We start from the raw sequence: 26,536 nt of genomic DNA, 5'->3' as shown, positions 1-26,536 counted from the left end.
ACTTGGACAAGCAGGAGACAATTCCACATGCATTAAAGACACGGAATGATGAAGGAAAGGGATTCATCAACATGGGCTGCACGTTGGCCAAGTGTTTAAGCATGTTGTCAGTCTGGGTTGGAATCCCCGTTGGACTCTGGGCGGAGTTTGCATGTTTCCGGCGTGTTAGCTTCATATTGTGTCCATATGTGCCGACTGTCTATGGTGCTGGTTCTGCCCCAAAGTCCCCCAAAGTCAGCTGGGATAGGCTCCAGCATGCCCGTATCACTCAAATTAGGATTAACAATGACCGTCATCCACAATCCTTGTGATCCTTTCTCTTTTCCGTGCCTTCCAAGGATATAAAAACGATGCAAAGAGGCACCTAAGAATGCACTTCATGGGACCCACCTAATCCGTCCATGCTCCATATCCAGCGTGCGAGCTGCATATTAACCACCGTACAGCGACCTTGTTCTTACTGGTATTACCCAGGCAGTACGTTACTAGCGACTAGCTCGTAGCCGCATAGCAACCATCTTAGGTTTAGCCTTCCTTTCTACGTATGTTGCTATGGGAAATCAAAGCACAGGAAGGACGTTCCCTAAATACTCCACTTTGACATGTTAGCATCAATGTACGTGGTACTACTACTGGTACTAGTACTACTTTTAGGAGGTGTGTGATTAGCAGAATAGGCGTGTCCCCTCACGTGCATTCTTAGCTGCCTCTTTTTACCTGTTTTTATATCTTTAGAAAGCACAGGAAAAGTCTCACATAAGGATTTCAAAAAAGAGCCGTTCAGAAGAGTCATACCCGTATCTCTGTCTAAGGTTAGAGTCGTGTGTTTGTTTCGTATGCGTTCATACTATCACGTCCATCACGTCAACAAACATGTCGATGACATGTTTGCAGGGATCGCTACGCCGTCTGCTACTCGCGTTGGTACGGGTGCATGGACGATGAGCCCTTTTTGCGGCGCATTTAGCGACGCAAACGTTGCAAAGAGTAAACTATTACTTGTTGAAGTTTCATCAAAGCGGTTGCTTTGCACAGCGCATTAAACATTAACATTAACATGAGAAGTATGTTTCCATTAATTAGTCATTAAGCCGTCAACTCCACTCGTCAGGCCTGATATTTAGTCTGCTTTTTTTGCCCCCCCGCCCCCCTCCCCGACTGCGTATTTAGCTGGTGAGCGACCTTCTAACCGCAGCGAGAAACATTTGCCGAGATAAAACTCATGTGAGCTCGGGAACGTCAGACAAATGAGACACAAGTAGCTGCACTGCCGCAAAGACAGAGAAAATTCACAGTAATATTGATCTTGCTTAATTAGATTCCTATCCTCTCTCTGGGGACCCGTGTTCCGGCAACACGTTTTAGAGTCAAACACACACACACACACACACACACACGCACACGAGAATATGAACTCACTAAATCTCATTTCAAAGCCTGCCCTACAAAATGTGATTTGATTATTGGGAATATTTTTCATGTCTAATTACACTTTCCCTTCTCCCCCGTAAAGTTTTCTTAACTTTGTTTTCAGAGAATCCTGATGAAAGAGCTAATGACCGACGCTTTATTCACACACACACACACACACACACACACACACACACACACACACACACACACACACCTTGGAGTCCAGTAATTCAATTAGCGAGGTAAAAAAAACGAGGTTTGAAATGGAGCGCTGATATTGTTTCAGCTCTCGTTGAACCTAAATGAATTTGCTCATCGGAAGGCTAATTGGAAGCGATTTTATTTCACTTTACCTCAAATTGCAATCAGAGCCGGCGAGGAGGGAAGTCCCGCTCATCATCGCCGCCACTTCCTGTGTGACGCCGCGCTGCGGCGAGGTCACCCGGGGGGGAGGCCTTCAACGGCCCGATGTGTTTGTCGGAATGACTTTTTCAAAGGTCGCGTGTTGATTAAAACGACGCCTCGGCAAGCCGGCGGGGGCTCCCGTCCGACGGCGGGCGGCGCGGGGCGGCGAGGGTCGCGGCGCGGGTCACGCCGACGTACGAGGCCTGTTGAAATATGCTGACATTATTCTCCGATGAGGGATGCTCGGGTAATGCGCGGAAAGGAAGCGGCGGCAGCGTGTAGCGGCGGCGGCGTGTAGCGGCGGCGGCGTGTAGCGGCGGCGTCTGCTAAGAAGGATTCTCCTTGTATCCTCCTCTCACGTGTCACCATTCATCTCCCGCCGCACGCCCCGGAATCCCCCGAGGACTTCATCGCATTCTCCTCTCGGGATGGCGATGTATGGAATGTATGGCCGGCGGGAAACCTGCGTGGGAGGGCGGGGGGGGACGTACCTGCACAGCAACCCCCTCGCCCCTTTGCTGATCAGCTCCCCGCCGCCGGGCATCTCGGTGCGCGGGGGCTATAATTGTTGCTGTAAATTGTGGCGCTCCCCTACGCCCCCCCGTCTTAAGCGGCCATTACGCACGCTTCACTTCGGCCCTTGTTGATTGCAAGTGTCAAGAAGGGCGGATTTATGCACTCTGGCTGTGCGAGACGCAGCCAGAGTGGGGGACGAGCGGGGGGGGGTGCCTGGTGATAAGGGGGACTTTTATTGGGGGCGCCCACATTCCGGTTGAGGTGGTGGGGGGGCGAGCAGCGTGCAGGACGGAAGATGGAGGGAAGACGACATCAGGACAGCAAGAAAGGAGATTATGTGGGCGGAGATTATTTCTTGACAAAACATACGCTGACAAATGCTAACGTGACAGAAGTGAAGCGTAATGCTTTGCTACGGCGGCTAATGTTAGCTTTGTGTAGCTGCTAGCTTCTGTCTCCTACTCTGGTCTGGTGTTGGCCAACGCGTGGATGGGGGCACGGTGTCGCCTTTAGCCTGGTCCTCAGGCTAGCGCTAGCTAATGCTAACATAGCCACTTTAGCCTATGCCGCCTAAAGTTAGGGGTGTCACATGACCAGTGCTTCTTAATGCAGACTTACCAACAAAATAATTGAGAGCGCTGTCTCATGTATCATGTGACACCCTGACTTAAAGCACACACCCATGGTGGGTTCAAGGACCGCGGGATAAAGTGGTAAATCTCAATGCTTGACAAAGAACATCATGTGTAAACATGTACAACTTGTGTTTTTTTGAAGCAGTGATCCATTGGCGATCCATTGGGAATCCATTGGTGATCTATTGGTGATCCATTGGCGATCCATTGGGGATCCATTGGCGATCCATTGGGGATCCATTGGGGATCCATTGGGGATCCATTGGGGATCCATTGGAGATCCATTCGGGATCTATTGGAGATCCATTCAGGATCCATTGGAGATCCATTGGCGATCCATTGCGGATCCATTGGGGATCCATTGGAGATCCATTGGGGATCCATTGGAGATCCATTGGAGATCCATTGGAGATCCATTCGGGATCTATTGGCGATCCATTCGGGATCCATTGGAGATCCATTGGCAATCCATTGGTGATCCATTGTAGTGTGTCCACTGTGTACTTGGTGTAGTACTGTCATAGTACACATCACAATAGTTATTTGCTTCTAATATATTTTACTTCTAATATTCTTCTCATATTCCTCCAATATTCTTCCAATATTCTTCCAATATTCTTCCAATATTCCAGCTGTGTGTTACTAGAATAAGTCATGTATTCTGTTACAACCCATTTCGGCAACATTCGTGCACCTTGTGAAGGCCCGGTGGCAAGCGGCGGAGTGACGGCTGGCCTCTGGTCTGGTGTAGCGTGGGGGCGGGGCTCGGGTTGCGAGGATGGCGGCGTTTGAAGGACTCGTAGAAGGGAAGCGTCTTGGCCAACGGAGGCCGCTCGTTAATCACGGAGCCGTAGGAGGAAAGTGTCATAAATGTTAATTGAGCGGGATCATTACGGCATAAACAGACAAAACAATGTAAATATTCATGGGAAAGCCGGCGACCTGCGCCGGGATGGGATATACATCCAGGCTATATTGATGTGATTTAGCCGGAATGATGAAATAATTTACAGAATTGATTAAGATGAAGGCTAATCTTTATGAGGCGCATATAAATAAAAACACAGGAGATGGATGATTGGCGCTTGTTTGTGTCCCCGCAGAGCGCGGCGGCAACATCAGAGGAGTGCGGGAAGCGTGTTGGAGCTCACGCCGCTCGCAATATGTCACCCTCATTCCATTAGTCGCTCCCGCCGTCACGTTTGAGCCGCTCCCGATGTTTTATTCACCCGTCCGCTGCTTCCTTAGCACAGCGGGAAACACAATCACGTCCGCGGTCCGTATTGTGTCTTCAATAACCTGCGAGCGATTGGACTGCGGCGGCGAGGAGAAACAGATGGCCTGTTAGGATGCGGCAAATGGGGGTCATCGGGCGGGTCATGTGACATGCTCACGAGCGGGAAGCAGGCTTTCCCGTGCATTCATTAATCCGTGGCCGTGCACCGGGATGAATCCTTTTTGTTTACGTCGTATGTACACGTAGTAGGACTGTTTGGGTGGCCTGTCATTCCACCTCCATCCAGTAGAGGGCAGCATAGTCAGCTTGCTTAAGCCGAGGCGCTCCTACGGGCATGCTAGCCGAGAGCTAGCTTCACGACACGGAATGCTACAAAGTCAAACATAGGTTCTACTCTATGTGGGTAACAATGTCTCAGTGCTAACACTTCAGGTACCCTCAAGGCATGCTGGGTAGTCCAGCCGCAGCGCTACGCTAGTGCTATATTCAATGACGTATGTGATGTGTCCATTATCTTTACTTCCACGGAGGCCAGGGAACGTCACGAATGTCGTTTTTACTTCCTCCTTTCTGGAAGATCATTCCGTGTCGACCAGTCAACTCACCGCGCCGCCTAGCCCCGCCCCTTTTATGTTAAGGACGGCTACACAACATGCGCCGCAGCCAAGTGGACTCTGGCGGTTTAGCGCTAAGCGGGGTCCTGTGAGGCCGCGGCGTCCGACGCGACGCACGAGCCTCCATTACTGTCAGCCTGCCGCCTCGTGTTCACAAATGCGTGTGCGCCGGATGCGCGGGAGCGTCCGCCGGGGGAGCGATTTAAGGGCCTTCTTCCCGGCCGTGCTAGCGCGTTACTTGGGCCGAGCCGGCCAGCAGGAAGATCTCGCTGCTGGCCCTCATGCATAAACCACCGCTGTTTGTTTGCATGCAGTGTGTGTGTGTGTGTGTGCGCACGTGTGCGTGCGTGTGCATGCGTCGCGTTCATGCTCGCATGCCTCGCCTTGAATGGGCCAATCAGTCAGTGGAAGCCTTCAGATGTTCTCCTCTTAATAAGGAAGCTTCCAGGCCAATTCCCACAGATAGGCTAAGTAAATCAAAGCAGTGAGGAGGAGAGAAGATCCTCTTCAATCAGACTCTGGAGATCCTGGATGGGGGCGGGGGCGGGGGGCGGCGGGGGGTGACGGTGATATGGTGATGACTGCTCACAGTGAGCTACACCAGTCATCTGGCCTAAAATTTCTTCCCTGCACCCCCCCCATTGTAATTCATATTATGCTGCCAGAGGCTGAGCTCACCCCCCCCCCCCCACCCCCACCCCAACCCCCACCCCCTTCCTTCGGTGAAGCGAGCAGCCTTAATACCAGCCCTGCTACCCCCATGGGGTCCGACATGCTTCCAGGAGATGCTGGTCCAGGCAGGTCAGGGGTCAGACCCCCCCCTCCATGTTTGGGACCGGGTGTGCTCTGGTTAGAAGATAGCATGCTTTTATTTTCTCCACGCAGAATACAAACGGAAAGACCTAGCTTAGCTTTGGTAGCTCCTGATCGCCGTGAGGGAGCTTTATTTCCTGAGTCTCAGACCCTCTAGATCTCTAGATCTCGGTCTAGTTGGACACTATAGGAGATGCTAACATGCTAACACGCTGTTGTCAAGGAGCGGCATGGCCAAATCTCTGCCACTGATAGATCGCGGTCCTGTGGGAAAGGATCTCCCGCACCAGTTGTGTCGGCCATGTCGGTGAAGGGGGGTGAAAGGTGAGGTCCTGGCGTGCGGCGTTGGCGTAAAGTGATGATTAAGGGATCAGGGCCCCTAAATAGACAATCCTGTTTACTCAGTTTAGACCTGCAATCAATCCACCGCTGGCCAGATTAATTGAGACGCTTCCCATTGATTTTTTTTTTCCCTCCCTTTTCCTGCATCCTCCTGTCCGGCCGGCTCGGCTATCGATGGCTTCTAAACCGCCATCGTTCATGAGTGGGCGGAGTCCAGCGGCGACATGGCCGCCTGCACACACAAAAACAAAGCGGCAACGCGGTGGAGGCATCCCGGCTGGTTTTGAACGTTCCCCGAGACGCCGTGAGCGTCGCACGACGCGTCCCAGCCAGGAAATGTCTTTGTTGGCGGCGGTAACGAGCCTCATTAGCGGCCCGGCTGACGCTCGCTGACGGAGGCGGTGTTAGTTAATTAGGCCGAAAGGATGAACTTTGCACATCCATCGCTGGCGCCGGATGATAAGACCGCCCCCGCAGCCCCTCCCCTCTCCTTCCAAGAGGAAGAAGGGACGCTTCTTAAAGCTGCAGCCGCTCCGAATGGCTGCTGCAGACTCTGGGTAAACATTAGCTTCCAGGGAGGCTTAGCTATGCTAGCTGGGAACAGCGGGACCGGTTTGTTAGCTGTTAGCTGCCGTGTAGCCCAACACAGGGAAGAACCAGATTTGGTACCGTTTGCGTTCCAAGACATGAACCTTAGCACACTCGTATGCCGCGTTATGCTAGCCGGAGATCACATGTCTCCAACAAGGCCCACAGGTGAGCTAGCTAGCAAGGTGCTTTGCTCCGTCCGTCTGCCGCGCTAATTTGATTAGCCGCTGATTAAAGCCCCGCTAATGCAGTCAGAGCTACGGCACGCTAATGTAATGGAATCACTTACGGCTAAAACAGGTTAGCTTAATTGGCAGGAGGCGCGATGCTGGGATTTGCATTAAATTATTTATTTGCTTCGCACTCACGCCTCCACGCGGGGCAGCTCCCAATTCCATTACGCACATTAGCCACTTGCACGGCCAATTTAGGCCCAGCGCCTCCTTCAAGGATAGAACCCCTCCCCCGCTAGCTCCTGTTTTTGCCAGGAAACAGCGGGCGCACCGTTGGCGCCCTTGTACCAAGCTAACATTAGCATCGTCGTCTGAATGTTGGCGCCAGCATGCTAGCGCCCAGCAGAGGTTCTCCTGGAGGACTTCTCCAGACCGCCATGCCTGTTTGCTAATCTTCAGCACGAGGCCCGGCTAATTGCTAACCTGGTTATCGGACGGCAAGTGCGCGCCACGGGCGAGCATCTCTTCTTCCATGAAGGAATGTTTGCAGGTCAGCATGGAAGCTAGCGGTAACTTCAGCACGACAACAAACGTCCTGTGATATCATTAGCGTTCATTAACGGTGAAGGTGATGACCCACTTGATGACCCACTCCTTGTTGAGAAGAGCATCTCTAAAAGTGTCCAAGAAGACCAGAAAACCTTGCTAGATGTGTCGCTAGTTGCTTTTGTACTAGAAGTGTCTGAATACTAGCTAAATGGAGCAGCGCTGATCCCTCTTGCTACATGGTCTTCTTCTCCCTATGAGGTGTGCTGAGGAGCAGTTAGGCTGCCATCTAGTGTACGTGGTCGGAAGGACACGCTCCATTCAATCCCATTATGACGTCTCTATTCTACCTCTTTTCTTAGGACAGAAATAATATGACCTATTATTTTTATTATGATTATTACCTATATATACCTATGATCATCTACATCTATCCAATATCTATTTCATCAAGTCACTTTCAAATCTCTATCTAATGATAAACAATCTGCTTTTTTTCTTATTGACCTTACTCTACTACACATTAATATGAAAATATCATAAATAATGCAAATATGAATACATGAAAATCGTAGCTCATTTATAATAAATGGAACCTGTGAAGAATCATATTGTTACATACAGTACAGTTATTCATTCTAAGAATTTAGTACTTTAGTAAGTCAACTTTGTAATGGGATTTTATCATTTATAATTAAAATATAGATGAATTAGTTTTAATAATAAATGCTATATGATGAGTAGCTAGCATAACAAACGGCGCTCTCAGACAGTCTAATGATGTGGATATTAATATTACTTTAACAAGGCCAAAATATCTAGCCAGCATTAGCCATAGCATTAGCCATAACATTAGCATTAGTATTAGCATTAGCATTAGCCATAGCATTAGCTATAGCATTAGCTATAGCATTAGCTATGGCATTAGCATTAGCATTAGCATTAGCATTAGCCATAGCATTAGCTATAGCATTAGCATTAGCATTAGCATTAGCATTAGCATTAGCATTAGCATTAGCATCAGCAGCATGGCGCAGCGTGGCCTCGAGGCTAGCACGGCAGCCCAGGCTGCTCCTCGAGCCGTCGGCGGCGTTTGGAAGCGGCGAAGAGGCAGCGCGGCGTCGGCTGTGATGCGGCTCCATCCCTGATTGCGTCGGCCTTGCCAAGGTTTATATTTGGCTCTGCGCATTCAATTAGCTTTCCATTTAATAGCGACTCTTTCACCCGGCAACAGGGCGGCTGGCGGCGGGCCAGCCAGGCTTTTGATCGGGATTGGATGCGGCGTCATTTGGCTCGGTATGAATCAATACGCTTGTTGACACCACGCCGTTCTGCTTGTGGCGCCGAGCAAACGGCTAAGAGTCCTCGGGGATGGACTCGGGCCAAGCCGGCGCTTTGATGGCTTCCCGGCCTCCATCTTGTTTTCAGCATGTGCTGTTTTTGTTGTTTTTGTTGTTTTTGCGCAGCAGCGAGGGTGTTGCTAGCAGGAAAGGCCGTGCGGGAGTAAATGGAGCTGTTTTCAATTAGTTTTCCAAGTGCTTATCCCATTAAAGCTAATGACTTATTGATTTAACGACGGTGCCGCTTTTTGCTGTGGAACGTGCCGCCATTATGGCTCCCGCTCTTTCAGCCTCACCGTGACCGACGCTCTTCCCCCCCCCCCCCCCCCCCCCCGACGTGCGGCCCCCGGGTCGTTATTGAGCGGGGACGCGACCAGGGCCGGGGTGGGGGGGCGGTTGGCATCCGGCCAGCCATGTCTGCCGGGACGCGGTGGGACCGATGTCATCGTGGGCGCCGCACTGCGGAGGAGGCCCCCTCTTTCCGAACCCCATGGGCCTTCCTTGGCCTGGGAAGACCTCCTCTTCATCCTCGTCCTCCTCAAAATGGCTTCCTGTGTTTTTTCACATTCCTTTCCCAGCATCCTCCCGTCCAGTCGCCTCCTTAAAGACATGGGCAAAATGCAGTAAATACATTCTACTTATTGGATCTTTTTAAAAATTTTAAAAATACATCAAACTAATGTAGAGAGGGGTCTAAATATTATCTTATTTTTAGTAAATAATAGTTGTGGTAATGGTTTTATTTCATTTGAACATGCATCAGATTCCAATTGAGTGCATCCCATAATCAGTTCCCAGTTCCACATGTCCAAAAGGAGTAGGAAGAAGCAAAGCTTATTAAATCCTACCCCTCCATCTGGTACTTTTACAATCACTAACTGTTACATTTGTTCACTTCCTGCTTTCCATAATACAATTTAAGGTTTTTTTAATGACTAGTTTAATTTAAGTTTTAGTTTAATGGCTGGTGAAGACATTTGAAGACTAAATAAATACAGAAGGTGTTGAGGCAAAAGGAGAGTGTGGAAGTGGTCCATGTGTAGTGTACTTTGAGCTGTATTGTGTATTTGTAAATGATACAAATAGTGTACATTGAGCTGTATTGTGTATTTGTGAATGATACAAATAGTGTACATTGATCTGTATTGTGTATTTGTGAATGATACAAATAGTGTACATTGATCTGTATTGTGTATTTGTGAATGATACAAATAGTGTACATTGATCTGTATTGTGTATTTGTGAATGATACAAATGGGCGTTGCCGGCAGGGAACGATAACTTCCTGTGGCCAAAGCAGCCCATTTTTGGACAACACCCGTGAAGTAGCGGGCTGTTGACGGCGAGAGCGTGTCCTCTAATATGCTGAGCACCTTAACGAGCCGCGTTGTGGAGTAGTTTGGCTTTATGATGTTCTTCATGGACTTCCCGAGACCCCTGTGTAGACTCCAGCGAGAGAGGGAGTTAATCAGTAAAAAAAGATGATGAAGTGTCCGTCCAGCACGTGGCCTTTTTACTTTTTAATCCTGGTAAAGGACAATCTTGGTGTGGAGGACCAGTCGTGATGGATGGATGAAATACGCTGTTAGCATCCCGGCTAGGCTAGGATGCTAGCGCGCGTCACATGATGGATGGCATAGCAGCTCGTGCTAATATTTGCTGCTAATGGACCTTGTGTGTGTGTGTGTGTGTGTGTGTACCGGGGCGGGGGTGTATTGGCATGGCCGGGACGGGGCTGTTTAATTTGGGCAGGCTGCTAACGAGTGAGCGCTGCTGATGAAAGCGGTTCATCACTTGAAGCTCCTGATTTATTGACCTTTCAGTGGACACGGCGACGGCGCCATGACGCCTCCTTTGACGTATCGCCGCTTCTTTAGGTGTACTCCTGGATTGGATTACACCTTTACAAACTTCTACTCACTCGGCTCCCGAAAGACACGCTTTCCTAATCCCGGTCCTCCTTCCATTTGTCTGGGAAGATGCTTGATGGGTGGTATGTATCGTTAGGAATAGATGTTGGAATGCTTTTGGGATGCTTTGCTCTGCTTGTCATGAATGGAAAATCACATCCTTTTCACGCAAGCTTCATTTTAACACACACAGAATGGAATCGATCTTGGGAATAATTCCCTTTTGAGGTAAATAAATGGTGGATGTAACCGGAAAAGGTAGTTTAGTGGGACAGCATCCCAGGAGGGAGAAACATCCCAGAGCAGAATGCTGGTGTTGGATGTCATGTGACCCCGTCACATTGATTTAACAATCATCTACATTCCACCCATTCCGTGACTGCTTGTACGTTCCTTGCTGGCTGGGCTCCCAACTCCCTCGACATCACCGGGCAGCTCCTGCCTGTCTGCTTTGGCTCTCAATGAAAGCGGTCGCATCTTTCCTTTCTCCGCCCTTATCCGTTATCTTCCATGCTTCTTCTGTTTCCCAGGTCCACCAGGTACGTGATGGACAGTTGGAATTGGAAAGTCACGTACCTGGCGATTCTTTCCGTGGAAACGCCCACATGGACATTTCCCGACAAATGTCAGAAGATGCACAATGTCGTTGATTTGCATGATTAGCTATGGAATACCTGCATAGACGTATTACGGTACATAGACCTCTATCATATACGTAGATAAGGCCGTGTGGGAACACAGCGTTACCATGGCAACAGGGAGTAAGCACAGCACAACTTTTTTTTAATGATGAAGTGTCTTAATCATGTGCTGTTTATTGTGTGGGGAGTTTGAACGTAGCAAAGGAAGACACACTTTGGACTTTATTTCCGTGTGTGTGTGTGTGTGTGTGTGTGTGTACGCGCTTTTGTGTTATTTCTGTGTGTGTGTGTTTGTGTGTTTGTGTGTGCGTACGTGCGTTTGAGGCCGCGCGTCTACATTTTCCGAGAGAAAAAGGTCCAAATTCCATTAGCATGATCCGAATTATTCATCAGGGGACCATGAACAGGACCAAAGTTGTGGACCGCCATCACTACAGTTAATGTGTGGAGAGCCACAGCCTCCTGCGGCCCCTGCAACCGCCCCCAGCCCCACCCCCCACCCTCCCCCGTCGTAAACTTTCAATTTAATAACGGAAAATTGCTTAAGAGTCCAAAAGTGCGATGGCGTCCCGGCTGGGAAGGTCCAATCTGCCGCGTGCCGCTCCCGCTACGAGCCCGCTGGGAGTAAACAGCAGTACATAACCCAGACGTGATTGAGGGGCGCCGGGGCCCACCTGCTCGCCTCAGACCAGGTGAACAGATGGTCCCCCCCCCTCCCCCTCCCCCGAAAGCAAGAGCAGTTCCTTCCTGCGGGATGTGTCATGGAGCCTCACTTCTCTTCTGGCAGTCAGTCGCCCTGAAAGTGTTGCTAACGTCGGGACGCCGTTGCTACGTTAGCTTCCGATCTGGTCGCCGCGAAGAATCCGTTTCAGCCAACAAAGTTGATAAGCTAACCAAAGCGATTCTTTAAAAGTCCCTCCTTGGGATTTTGGGATGCGGTGAGGACCAGTCATGTGTTTTATCCCGCCCGCTCCGGGCCCGCCTCCAGATGGTTAGCACATCCAAATGCATTTTATATGATGTCACACTAATGTGAACGTAGCACGCCGCGCACATCAAAACCTTCCCTCGGGTGGCCGCGCCGGCGTCCATATTGCACCTTTACTGCCGTGCTCCTGGTTCCCTTTGGCGCCCGCTAAGCTAGCACTAGCTAGCACGGAAAGATAGAACTTTACACACCGGACTTCATGTTGTACTATGTGTTGTACTACAGTTGTCAGGCTTTATGTAGTACTACGTGTATACTGCAGTTGTTGTTGTATCAAAAGTGAGGAACATCTTTACCCTTGGTGTGTTTTTGTCTAATAAAACTCACCAAGAGTCCAATTCCCTGGATTAGATTTTATGATTCCATTGATCCGATGATTCCATTGATCCCATTATTCCATTGATGCCATTGAGCCCATGATTCCACGATTCCATTGATCCCGTGATCCTATTGATTCCATGGTCCCCCTTGTAGTTTTTTTCTTGGGTTTTCAAGACAAAGTGTTCTGTGGTTTGTCGTCCTGCGGTGATTCCCGCTCGTAAATACTCCTTAACATCCGACTGTTATGTTTGTGATACTTTAAAGCCGGCCATTTAAATAGCACCCTGACGTATGAAGGTCTTGGACCTGTGGACCAGCACTGGTCCAGAGGATTTACCGGTCAATCCGGTCATGAGCTTTGGGTGGTGACGGTTCTGTCCAATAACGGGAATGATGACATGTTTGGTCTTTGCAGGCAGCCAGCAGATGCTGATGAAGCTTAGCTGTAGGTGTCTTCTCCATCATGGGGACCTGGGCGGGTCCCCCCCCGCCCCATATCCCGCCACACGTCGACACGTGTTAGACGGCGTGTCCATTAGCCTGTGAAGACAACACGCTACGTTGACGTGTGTCATCCATTTTTAAAGATGTGTAACACATACCATGAAGAACATTTTAGGTCAGTGTGTTTTAAGTTCAAGTCATTGCTGCGGTCCATGCACAGAACCCCCCCCCCCACAGCACCCCCCCAACCGCCACCACCACTCCGGCGATCCATCCTGCGGGCCTCTCCGGGTGGGCGGCTCATTAGATAGCGCTCCCCACGGAGAGGGAGGGAGGAAAAGAGCCATTAGCAAAACAAACGACGTTTGCACGGCTCGCAAACACTCGTTGTTTACTCACAGACCAGCAGAGGAGACCACTTCCTGTCGGAGCTCTTCCGGCTCGCGCATGAGGACACGCTGTTCTTCTCGGGTGGAAGATTTTGGAGTCTGATGTTTTTGGCCCGCATCCATGCACACAGATCCCATCTATCCCATCTTTGGCGTCTCATAAAAACATTTCAGATTCACCGGATTTGCTTTGTTTTCACCGAAAGGGAGACTTCCTGTTTGACCTGTCCGACCTGTTTGACCTGTCTGACCTGTCTGACCTGTCCGACCTTCTTTGACCTGTCCGACCTGCTTGACCTGTTTGACCTGTTTGACCTGTTTGACCTGTTTGACCTATTGACCTATCTGACCTGTCTGACCTGTTTGACCTGCTTGACCTGTCTGACCTGTTTGACCTGTTTGACCTGTTTGACCTGTTTGACCCGTTTGACCCGTTTGACCCGTTTGACCCGTTTGACCTTTCTGACCCGTTTGACCTGTTTCAAAGTCACAACTACGCTAATCATTCATTCATCAATTAATTTCTTGTGTGATGAATGATGATCCCAGGCCTCGTGACATTGAGCCAAAGCTCCAAAGCTGTGAAGTCGATGCCCAGCTACATGCTAACGGTTCAGGGTTAGCATTTTAGCATGCAAGAAGAACAAGCTAGCGATGAGCTGCGGTGATCCAGGAGGCCCCGGGGGGGAGGCCGTGTGATGTTTGTGATGTCGGCAGGTGGTCATGTGATGGCCGGCCAAGGATGAAGCACTTTGATCCGCCGGCCCGATGCAGCGCCGGCGGATCAAACTGGACCGCAGCGCCGGTCCAGCTCCGTGTCACTTTGACGCCTCATTTGGACGACGCCGTCGCTGAGATGTTGTCTTGTCTCCCCGTGATGCACTCGGTTCCCGGCTACCTCTCCTTGGAAGTTTGCACATCAGGATTCCGACAACATCACAAGGGTCGTGCCGTCATGAACCCCCCCACGTCCCACCCCCACACCCCAGCGGTGCCCCCCGTCCGCCGCCTCCTCTCTGTGGGCCTGAGCTCAGCATGAACAAACCAAAAAAAATAGATGTGCAAAGTTCCACCATATGCTTCTGTTTGCCCCCCCCCCCCCCTCCCCATGTGGAGATGCTGTAATTCAATCGGGGACAGACGGGAGCAGAACTTCCTTGCCGCTCATAAACGCCTTGTCTGCCTGTCAGCGTTGATAAGGCCAGCTCGGAGCGCGCTGAGGCTACCTCTCCTCCGCCTCCATAAGCATCTCCATGATTTACTCTCTCAGCGGCCGCCGACTTCTCGCCATCGGATAACCCCCCCCCCCCCCTGACTGCCGTCCACGGCCGCCCCTGCAGTGCCATCCAGCATGATCTGGCGTCTTGGTTTCAGCCTATATCTGGCCATGGGTTCACGCCTTCTGAAGCCGCCATTCTGACAGGTTGCATCACTTCCTGATTTGGTTTTTGCAATGCAATGTTGATTGTACATTGCAGATGCTCATATTTTATTCAAATTATCTTTGAAATCTGCTTATTTCTAATGTTTATAATTCATATTTGTACATGCTTTTATATGAATAATGATCATAATGATCATACTGTTTTTAAGAAAAATGATCTGCAGGCCAAGCGTGGTCCAGCGTTTTGGCGGCAGTGCTTTACACGGGCGTCAATGTCCGCTGGCCTAGTTCTGATGTCACTCCAGTGTCATGTGGTCCGATGACGGACACTGTGTTCCTCCGTCTGTGGCATTCCGGGATGTGTCTGTCATGATGGACCAATCATGGACTGCAGCTCTTCCTCCATAAGCTCATATGAATATCGATGTCATACGTTGTGATGCTGCAGGCGAGTAAGCAAGAAAACAACACAATGTACGAAGAAGCAGTCAAAGTGGAGGGGGGGGGGGATGTGGTGAGGGGGGGGTGTAGTAATAGGATGCATCCGAGAGTGCAGAGGAAGCTGACGCCTCTTGAGACTGTTTGGAAGTGAGCGAGGCCTGTGGATGGCAAAATGGCTTCAGCGTATGCATTACTCAGCCACATAAATCTGAGAGCCCCCCCCCCCCAACCCTCTAACCCCCCCAAACTCACTCCCCTCGTCTGCCTGCTTTGCTTTGCCTTTAATTACCTGAGCGATGCTACACTCTCCAGCAGCAGCAGCACTTCCCTAATGGGGCATCACTCACACAGCCGCCTGCCAGCAGCCCCCCCGGGGCGGGGCGGCACGGCTGCACTGGAACCCCCGGCCCTGCTGTAACTCACACCTGTAGTGCTTGGGATGGTGGCGTGGACACCGGCGTACTTATGTTGAGTACACTTAGTCTTTTAAGTGCGGAAGGCCAGCACCGTGCCGCTACACCGACTGTGCCCGAATACGGTGCACCTTGCTGGGCCACAGCAGGAGCCTCCTCCCCCTCTAGTCTGGTTCTCCTGGTGTTGGGATGTGCTCGACGTCGGGTCGGGATATTTCACGAGGACTAATCAGAAAAAAAGAGATGGGCTCATATCGGTAACGCTTCTTCTGTCGATGATATCAGCGTGCGAGTGAGACCTCATCCAACGCACGGCGCTCCGAAGCGCAGCCAGCTCCGTGTGCTCATGTTTTATTTCCTGGGTGTTTGGTTATCAATCATTGCGCGATCACATGATTCCACGCTGCGGCCTCGTAGCACGCATGCACTTGGGAGTCATGCCGGGCCTCGGGCCGACTCGTCTCATCCTGTCAGTCAACAGCCCGCCACGACGCGGCGGCCACTTGTCGCGGCGTTTCTTTCTGCGTGCGTCTGGGCGCTAACAATGCGGCGGGAGCTTTCAGCGGCGTTTTAAAAATGCATCAGACCTTTTGTGTTCTCCCTCCAAGAAGGAGGAGAAGACGAGGATGAAGATGCGGACGCTCAGCAGACTGAGCAATGAGCTGGCGGCGCGGGCGAGTGACTGGCGCTGACCTTGGAGATTATTGCTATGCTAGACAGAAAAAATGCTGTATGTTTGTCAAGAGCTGTCTGTCATCAATGAGCTTTTGTGTTGGCGATCGATCGCTGCTGCTGGCTGATGGATGCGCACACACACACGCACACACACACGCACACACACACACACACTCACACACACTCTGTAATGGGATGTCAAGTCAAGCCAACGTGCTTTCACTTCCTCCCAGATGAGATCTTGGCCCCGCCCCTCCGTGGTGACTCATCATCGACATGCGGCGGGTGACTGTACGCCACCTTGGCTTGCGTGTGAATAATGGCCGCCGGTTCGCTTTTCGTACGGCGTGCGGCGCCACATCCACATTATAATCCCACCATCCTTGACACGCTTCTTCCTTCTAGTTATACAGCGGTGGCCCCACGGGGGGGGCGACTGAGAGCGCCCCGGCCCGGTTAGCGGATGTCGTGGCGCTGAACAAGCGCCGACCCCGCCCCCTTCCTGTGATTTTTTTTTTTTGGAGCGGTTTCAGGAAGCTCCTGCTTGCATTATTCAGCCCCCACTTTAGAGAGAATGCCATTAAAGTTAATTCCGCCACCAAGCAGATGATGACATCATGTTTTCGGCGCGCATAAATCCGCTCGCTCGGGTGCCGTGTCGCTTCAACGGCCTTTGACCCGTCTGCCGGATGATCCGATGCCATCTTTTATTAAGCTGTTGTACAGGAAGTCAGCTCCGTGCGCTCAGCTGATGGGAACCAATCAATCATTCAATGAATCAATCAATCAATCAATCCCCAATGTGTTCCCTTCTCTAGATCGTCTCCCCCAGGGAGTGGAAATGGTCTGTTCCAGGCTCGTGAAGTCAAAGATCCTCTATTTAACAGGAGAGTTCTGATGTATTAATGACCCACTGCAGTAAAGAGGCTCATCCAAGATCCTCTATAAGGGGAAGAGTGCTCGCCTGCCACGTGTTGAACTACGCTCGCGGACCGCTCTACTCATGTTCACGTGCCAGACTTGACCCGCACGCCGCCAGTTGAGCGACTGTGGTATAAAAAGCTAACTTTACATCATTCATCTTCCTGATGCTCGTACTTTAGCAATGGCCCACAAAAGACAAAGAAAAAGCAAAACCCTTTTGGTGGTCACTCGGCTCTCTTCTACTTAGCGCCCCAATCCTGGCAGATCAGGAGTACTTGGACCTGAGACGTGTCTGGGTCTTCCTGGCTTCTCCTCCGCAGGTCCTCAGCTCGTCTTACCAGGCTGCGACAACGGCGCTAACAATTAGCATAATAAGAGCGTTAGCGATGGTAGCGTTGATAGCGATAATGAAGAGATGATGATGATGATGATGATAACAAGCATCTTCCCACATGATTCCTTTCCACTGGGGGGCGGGCGGGGATGGGTGGCGGGTCCAATGCTTTCTAGACATGTGGCGTCCGTGAACGAGTCGATTCTTTCTGAGCCGATTCCCAGTGAGTCAAATTGGTTGTTAGCATGTGCTAAAGTGCATGAAGTTGATTTGTTTACTTTAGTTTAGCTGCTCAGCGTATTGGTGTCAAGTGTGAATCATTTCATCCAAATACTATCTCAATACCGCCGCCAGCCAAGGAGTTACTTGGATGTAGTACAACAAGGAGTCGGTCTTTTGAACGGCTCTTTTTGAAAGGAACGGCTCCACACACACACACACACATGAGAATGAGAGTGTAAAAGTTAAAGCCTTGCTGATGTTGGAAGGTTCTGCACGTCTTCTCTTATTAGCCACCCCCCCCCGCCCCCCGACCCCCCCCCCCCCCAGCCCCACCTCTATTTTTATCCTTTCATATTGTTAGCGCTGAGAAATACACTTTGTGTTCACGTTAAATTCAACTAGCGATCCATTCAGGCGGCGTGGTGTTATTAGAAAGAGGGGGGGGGGCGGGGTGGCGGGGGCCCGCTGAGGAGTCGCCCACAGGGGTGGGTGCTGTGAAAAGCTCTGTCGTGTATAGGTGTGTGCGTGTACACTCGCTACATAGAAATTGGCTCTAATCGGCCCGGAGGCTCGGCAGCAACATCACCCCCCGACTCCCCACCCCCACCCCCACCCCCCCGAACAGAAACACCACTTAGCATGTGGGCTGATTAGCATAGCTTTAAAGGAGCGTGTACACGCGTGTTAGCAAAGCAGCGACCGAACGCCGCCTCATTAAAACATCTAAGAGGAGCTTTGTGATGCCTTCAAATCCCACTTTCTCTTTACACGCTCCATGTCGGAAGGTCTTGGCTTCTTCGTTCTTGACCATCTCCGCAGTCAGCCACGGGATCCCGTATGAGCCAATCACGGGGTGGGGGCGGGGCGGGGCGCCTCGTACCTCCCACCCTCCCCCCCTCTCGTGGCTTTATGGCTGGCGGCTCAGTCAGGTGTGATTTAAGATCCCTGCAGTGTTTTATGGTGTATATATCCTAAATGGACACTTTAATAGGCCTTTACGTGAGCCGGCTTTTGTGCAAGCTCAGCAGGAATCATAAATTAGCATAATTACAACTTCTGGCCGCCGGCGCCTTCAAAAATTAAATCAAAACTTCTACAAGATTCCCCAAAACGTGGAGTTTCCTCAAGGTAAAGCGTTTAATGGACGTGAAAGCGTTAAAGGAAACACTAACGTGTGTGTGCGTGTGTGCACGTGTGTGTGTGTGCACGTGTGCGTGTAAGGCCATGACTTTGGGCATGCAGCTCATTGCTAGCAAGGAGGCACATTGCTGCAGTGCAATAAGGGAAAACAACACTTTTAATAATTCAGGCTGTGAGAGCGCGAGCAGGCCTAGATTGGGGGTGGGTGGTTGGGGGGGGGGGGGCGCTTGGGTCTGGGTGGAGGCAAGCCGTCTTAAAGTAGTGCAGAATGGCTCATTTAGCCGCCGCTACGCATTATTAAAGTTGTATTGAACCCCCTCCTGGGTCTTTCCCCAAGTTTTTTTGGGCTTTTTTCATTTGCCATGCACCCCCCCCCCCCCCCCCCCCGTGCCGCCCCCCCCCCCCCCCCCACCACCCCAGCCCTGCAGGCTGCCAGGCAGCCAATAAGAACATTTATAAACGACACAGCATCGTGCACCTCGGAGGAGGTAAACAACGGTGTAGCTCTTCATCTTTTCCCCGCAACTCCTCCTCCTCCTCCTCCTCTTCTTCCTTTTCAACGTGTTCACTGTTGGAGGCAGCTCGGCGCCCGCCTCCGCCAGGCTCCGCCTTCTTTGAACGTCAGCAGCCGGCAGCAAGCCAGATGATGGGATGTCCATACCAGGCCCCCCCCCCCCCGATGCCAGTGGTGGGGACTACTTTTCCTCCGCCGGGTAGCATCCGTTGGGACCATGGCCCATCGTAAACGCGGATGAATTGTGTCATCAATATTTCTCAACTAGTTATGAATAATGTAGCATGTTGTATATTAGCTAGCTATACTATACCTCAGTGTAGTTCCTTAGTACACACTGCTGGTGTATTCCCTTTCAGACGGCCTATTTCCTCCACCTTACAACAAAGCAGAAAGGCACGTGGGCTTTTATTTGTTGACTTCCTGTTTAGGAGGAAGAATGATGTCAGATATTTGGATTACATGAGCATCAGGCGGGAACCATAGGCTGCATCGTCCCTCCTTTAGGGCCCCGTGTTAATGAATGGAATGTGTGCTTTGACTTTCTAAATCTTGTTTTGAACAATATTGGACAGGAAGTAGTAGTAGCACCCTTGTTATTCTTTGTTTACGCCGCAGTACGCTACAGGGACTGCTAACGTGTTTTATTTCTTCTAAATGTAAGCCAAAACCGTACCACTTCCACACGGAACGGGAGGAGAACTTTTTTCCTACAGTTTTTGTCACGTCTAATCTGAGCTAGCCAGCTAGCCTGGCCTTTGACTGACAGCCGATTTGACCGTTAGCCACTTGAAGAAGAAGATCTCATGGTGTAGATCATGTCAAGTAGATGGCTGCTACATTCCTCTACTGCTGCCTGCAGGACGGACACACACGCACGCACACACACACACACACACACACACACACGCACACACACACTTTAATCACACAATGAATAATGAATGGAGCCGGCCTCGCTGCTGTCAAGTGTGCAGACGAGACAACGGCGGACAGCTGAGCAGGGCTGGTAAAAAACAGAAGGGGGGTAAAAAAAAAAAGACCTGAGAGGGAAAAAAGCAGCAATAAGTAACGCCTCGTCTCTTTAGTTGATCACAAACTTTTAATAATAGAAAGTTTCATAACAGCGATGCTTTATTCATGTGGAGCCTTGCTAGCTGTATCATGTGTGTGTGTGTGTGTGTGCACGTGTGTGTGTGTTGATGGTGCTGACGAGTGCTGCCGCTGTTCTTATTGCTCCCACCTCCATGTGCACTCTGCAACGTGCAACAGCATGGCAGTGTAGTGCACGGCTGGCCCATTAATAAGAGCACCACGCCCCGGTTCTGCCCAAAGCACCACTGACACTTTAATGGCTGTGTGTGTGTGTGTGTGTGTGTGTGTGTGTGTGTGTGTGTGTTTTTAACTTTTCTTAGTAAATAATGCATGCACGGCTTGTCAGCACCGCCTGGCTCCGCCCCTTCCATGTGCCTCTACAGCCTCGCTTTTGTGCACAAATGACAACATGCTGCCTCCTCCATGATATGCACTTCGTTTGTCCGTGTGTGTGTGTGTGTGTGTGTGTGTGTGTGTGTGTGTGTGTGTGTGTGGATGCATGCTTATGCGTGGCTGCCATTTTGTACTGCAGTATATACTTACATGTGTATACTTCCTAAGACGCCTTAAGACACCTGCAACAGGAAAGTGTTGCATGTTTACAAAATGCTGCAATCATAAACGCTGCAGGTTCAAAAACAACGTATTGATATTTATTTATATAAATATATGATTTTTACAGTCATGAGAGTATGAGACTAACTCAAGACGTGACAGCATGTCCATCTTCAAGGTGTGGTCTTCATCTTCATCTTCATATGTACCAATGGTGGTGAAGATGAACATCTACATCAGTAGATGAGTTTTAAAAGGTGTTTTTTTGTCAAGTAAAAGCTGTTATGTTTATATTTAAAGTGGTTAATTTTTCTCAAACATGCGGCCCGCGGGCCAAATGTGGCCCGTAGGACACTAGATTGAGGCCCCCGCCTTGATATGAAAGTTTAATGTTAGTGCGGCCCGAGCAAGTTTGATATGGATGCTGTATGGTATCATGTACCCAAAAAAAAATTAAATAACTGTTAATAGTTATCCTCCCTATCCGTGTGGAAGTGGTGAGTTTTTGGCTTTTTAAGTTTAAAGGAAATAACTCGGAGGCTACCGTTTAGGTCGCTAGCTCTCTAGTTTGCGAGTTAGCAAAGTGTCTCAAGACCCTGCAGTTGCGCAATATGTTGAAGCGACCAATCAAATCCATGCTGTTTCTCTCCCGTGCGTCCCCAGGTAACACGTTGTGCAAGTCAGGAAGCATCGCTGTCTTCGGGAACGTGGTGTACAGCGGACTGCTCAACGACCACCTCTGGCATTTGGGAGTGCCCCTCTTCACGAGACTGGTGAGTGGCCTCCATTTTGGCTCCTTCCGCCCCCCCCCCCCCCCCTTTCCCCTGGGCTGCACCCCCGTACTGATGCACGTACGGTCGCAAGCACAAGTGAAGAATTCACACACTCGGGAAGTAAGTGCACATAGTGTACCAGTGAAGTGTACTGACAGTTGGAATGTCGTGTGGCGAGGTTGCCCCCCGGCTGGGGTCTGCAGGGTCACGGTGTGGTGGGACCGGGGAAGTGCACGCTCACGTGCACGGCCGATGTAGGCCTCCCTCTGGGCGTGCAGCCGCAGCTCAATAATTGATGACATTTAAATGTTGCTGAGCGCTCCAAAGATGACGAGCTTCTTAATTAAGAAGCTCGGCGGTCGAAGAAGTCGTGCGCGCGCGCAAAAACGTCGCTTCCCCCCCCGCCTGAGAAGGTTCCGATCAACGTGGTGGGATCAGAGCGGTTTCCGGCGCTGTTAATTGGCGAGTCTTTGAGCGCTTTTCATCCGTGTTTATTATCGATCCGATGGGCAGCTCGGCCTGTCGTTTAGCAGCCAGGAATTAGCGCTGATTGGTGCAGCGGGGCCGCGCCTAATTGCGTTACATTAAATAGATCACCGCCATCATCTCATAAATGTCTCATGTGAAGCCTTGTTTGATGATCACTTGGTGTCAGACGCCGGAGGCTGCCTTCATCGCACGGGAGCATCGGATGGCGCCGCTGTTGGCGTTCCCGTTGGCTTGGTTGGCTTTGCCGGCCATGTGTCCTAGCGCACTAGCTCTCTAGTCCAACTTCACTGTTGCTATTATTTATTAGGTACTTTGCGATGCTACTTATTAGCGTTTTGTCCACCGGCGAGCGGCTCGGGTCAGGCAGCAGAAGGAAGGCGTCCTTACGATGGACGCCGACGGCTCGCAGCAACGCTTAAAAGCTGCGACGCCCGCTGTGACACGGAGACGCGACCTCGTGTTAGCGCTCACCACGCCGGGCCGGGGCCGCTAATTAGAGCGTGGCCCCGTCGCTTGGCCCAGGGTGGGTGCCGGCCAGATGTAAACACTGCATTATTAACTCCGTGTGCGGCGCGGGAGCGCCGCCATGTTTACTGAACACACGGGCGGTGCTTTAGCGGCGGCCCGTTCCTGCAGCCGTACAGTAGATTTATGCTCGGTCTCGCATCCCAGACCAGCAGATGGGCGCTTTGCTGCGTAGCACCATGTACGATTCCACTCCTGCTCTCCTCAATGCCGAGATGGCCATGACAGTATTTGGCTCCTCCTTCTTGTCTTTTGCACCACCATCATTTAGAAGTTAGTCCTTCCTTCCCTTTGACGGTGGCTGTGTCTTGGTTGGCTCTTAAAGTACCCGAATCAGTACCCGAATCAGTACCTGAGTCAGCACTGAAAACACTTCAAATAGGTCTTATATGCAAAAAGCCGGTATAGTTGGTACATTGGAGTCTTCCTGTATATGTCCCTGGTGGTCGTGTCCCCTGGGGGTGGCCGCAATAGGGTGCTGTTGTTGCTGGGAGGGGCTGCATAATAACATACCTCAGCAGGAGGTAGGAGGAGTGGTGCAGACCCCAGGGTACGTTGGAGAGGCCTTGGACCTCCACTCGGGATCAGCCGGTAGGAGCTGGAAGAAGTCGCCGGGGATATGGAAGTCTGGGATCGGCTTTGGCTTCTGCCCCAAATAAGTAGAAGATGATGGATGGGGGCTATGGTATCGCTATGGTACGGGGTCCTGGTTTTGGCTGGTGAAAACCTGGTCCCCCTGGCTGTAGTGCCGGGTACGCGTTAGTTAGCTCATGTTTGGCTAACATGTTGTTCTCTCGCACGCTGTGGCCAAAGTCGCCAAAGCACAACTCTTCCATTTTTCAAAGACTGCGAGGAAAGGAGAAGGGGTCGGACATTTTAGGTGGGAAGAGCCCACTTCCTCTTTGAAAGCTTTATCTTCATAATGGATGTGCTGCTCTCCGGGGGGAGTCTAGACCTCGCCGGAAAATCCAAGCGGTCCGGCCGCGAGGACCCAAAGATGGCGATGTAAACACGCTTCCATAATTCTCCCCGCCGGAGGAGATCCCTGCAGACAAGGAGGCGATAAGACGCTAAGGGGCTTTTTTTTTTCCCTAATCCCTCCGCAGTCTGGAGCGGCGGCCCGGGCTTTGGGCGCCGTCGACACCTCGCTGTGTTTCTTCCCTCTTCGCCTCGCTTTCTCAACCCCCCCACACCACCCCATCGCCGGCCTCACTTATTTATGAGGGGGACTTGAAATAGACTTCACTATTTGATAAAAGCCTGATCCTTAATCCGAGTTGCCCGAGAAGCGCATTTCATTTTTATTCCCCATCAGAGATTGATGGAAGCTTCCTGCTCGCTGATTGCTCATGTAAATCCACCGGCCGGCCTGGACCTGCATTGCCCGTGTGCGTTTGCGTGTGTGCGTGTGTGTGTGCGTGTGTGTGCGCGGTGCAGTCTTGCGTTAGCTAGGTCTAAAAGTTTGCCTCATGCTGCAGAAACACTAATTGCACTTCCTGTTGCGGCGTTCCCTAAAACCTTCTCCGTGCCACTTCCGGCAGTCAAGCCGGGCGCCCCCCTCCCTCCTGTGGAAATTAGCGGTGGGCTGGCGCGGCTCCCCTTCTTGATGTTCCCTCCGACGGCGGCCAAATGTTGTTTGGCGTCCTCGGGAAAAACATGAGCTCATCCCGCAGGTTCGAGCTCCGATTGGGGCGCGCGGCGCCACGTGGGGGGACGCCGGCGAGGGGTTAATGCTGGAAAGTGCGGGCCCTGACAGCCCCCCCGCCGCCCCCTCCTCCCCTCAGCAGTGTATTGATGATAGTCGGGAGAATCGCTGAGGCAAGCGTATTGTTACAGTGCAGACGCACGCCCACCCCCCCACCGCCGCCCCCCTCCCCCCCCAGCAGATGGAAAACACAGCCGAGCATGTCGTGCGATGGCATTAGCGGCACTAAAGGTATTTTAGCGTCATCTGCTCGCTAATTTGACGTTCCCAAACACTTTGCTGCCTTCCGACTGCGGAGGGAGGAAGCGGGCGGAACCCTGCGGCGTTCTTTGGGGCTGCTTCTTCTCTTCTCCCGCCGCGTGGCAACTTCACATCTTAATCCGCCGCCATCGCCGCCACACGCACCTCACCCCCGCCCCTCCCACGCGCGCACACCATTCCCAATCCTCCCCGGAACCTTAAATTTCACAGTAACGTCTCCCAGCTTGTCGGGCGCCCTCGTTGGCGGCGGAGGAGCGCTCGGAGGCAGCTGTCAGGCGGGGGCTCCAGTTGAGCCTCCTTCGCCAATAAGAGGCGGCCCAGGAGGGGGTGCTGGGGTTGGGAGGGGGCGTCTCAGTAAGTGAGTGGAGTGTCAAAAGGAAGGAAAAAAAGAAAAAGGTCTCCAAAGCCTCCTCAGCTTCTCCCGTCTGACTTGTCGGCTCAGAAGAAGAAGAAGAAGAAGAAGAAGACAAAGCTGGGGGGTGGGGGTTGAAAAAGTGGAAGCAGTAGAAGAAGAGTGAGGAGGTGGTGGCAGTGGGGGTGGAGCGGGAGGGGGGCAGCGGGAGTCAAGCCCCATTGAGCCGTGGAGGAGGAGGGCTGCCTCAGCGGATCAGCGCCAGTCCAGCTCACGTCCAAAACGACGCCCCGCGCCGGTACGACCGGTCCCTCCGCTCGGCCTCGCTCGCCTGCACCTGCACGCCGCGCCCTTCCCGCCATGATGATGTACTTCTGGGTGAGTCGTGCGCGTGTGTGTGTGGGATGTCACAGGCCCGGAAGGCGGCGAACGCCCCATTGGGGGGGGGAAGCCGCGGGCTCGCTTCCGTTTCGGTGCGGAGCTGATGGAGGTCATGTGACATGTCAGGTGTTTTCATGGAGTTTGGAGGTTCTCATGTTGGGGGCGGGGGAGTGACATGATGTGCTCTTAAAGGAGCGTCATGGCGGTGAGTGCATCCTTGCGTGTTGTTGCTCCAGGTGACTTTTTGTTTGGGGGGGGGGTGTTGGGGGGGGGGGGTTCTGAGCGAGTGCCTTTTCCTCCTGTGGCGTTACCAGCCGAATGCAATCATGAAAATATCGTCCGTATAGTCTTTGCAAAGCCGCCATGTTTGATTGCAGAGCTGTGAAGTGTCCATGATGGCCGCTCATGTGGCGTTCAGGGCCCTGCAAATTTGTAGATTTTTTTTTTTTTCTTTGAGAAAATTATGAATTTCCTCCAATCGAAAAGCTTTCATTCGCCTTCAAATGTTTGGCATACGCACACTTCTTACCTGGTTGGCATTCTTTGGCGGTCCTTGAACGCACCATAGTTGCTTTGAAGTCAGTGTAGGACTGTCAACATGAAGAAATTACCGGAATTAATAATTAAAAATAGCGAACAGGAGAGGCCCAACAATCCCAAACTGTTGCTTAACTAATAATAATACTCATTATATTATTACTATGATAATAATAATACTCGTTAAGTGATGGCGTGCTCCATCCCGCTACGGATTGACGATGTGGACCGACGACGTTAACGAGACTTCTGCTGACGACGTGCAAAGCTCTCCACCGCCGCATAAAAATAACCTTTCATAACATTCCATCTTCGATTCCACAATGTTCCCAAGTTGTCACTCTTTTCTCTTCATGACGTTCCTGTCATGTGACCGCTTCATTTGCATAATATGCTCGCTTTCATTTCCAGCATTTTCTCATATGCAGCCTTTTGAAAGATTCAAAGAACATGTTCTCATAAATGAGTCATTTTCCTCATATGCCGACCTTGTTCTTGGAA

The 26,536-nt window shown here is 51.3% G+C and overlaps 1 protein-coding gene across 14 annotated transcripts in view; it reads left to right on the top strand.

The window, feature by feature from the left end:
• LOC131102883 (RNA binding protein fox-1 homolog 3-like) overlaps positions 1-26,536 on the top strand; it is a 247,406-nt gene that overhangs the window by 113,589 nt on the left and 107,281 nt on the right. For 12 of the 14 annotated variants that reach the window (XM_058048547.1, XM_058048548.1, XM_058048540.1 and 9 more), the window contains one exon: positions 21,676-21,785. In XM_058048547.1, coding sequence (XP_057904530.1) covers positions 21,676-21,785 — 110 coding nt within the window. Of the gene's footprint in view, positions 1-21,675; positions 21,786-21,848; positions 25,496-26,536 lie in introns of those variants that run through there. The other 2 variants (XM_058048550.1, XM_058048551.1) reach the window with 2 other exon arrangements.

The sequence above is a fragment of the Doryrhamphus excisus genome, chromosome 15 (genome assembly GCF_030265055.1).
Source record: "Doryrhamphus excisus isolate RoL2022-K1 chromosome 15, RoL_Dexc_1.0, whole genome shotgun sequence".
NCBI lineage: Eukaryota > Metazoa > Chordata > Actinopteri > Syngnathiformes > Syngnathidae > Doryrhamphus > Doryrhamphus excisus.
The sequence above is the reverse complement of the archived record's forward strand: the minus strand, read 5'-3'. Positions and strand labels throughout refer to the sequence as shown.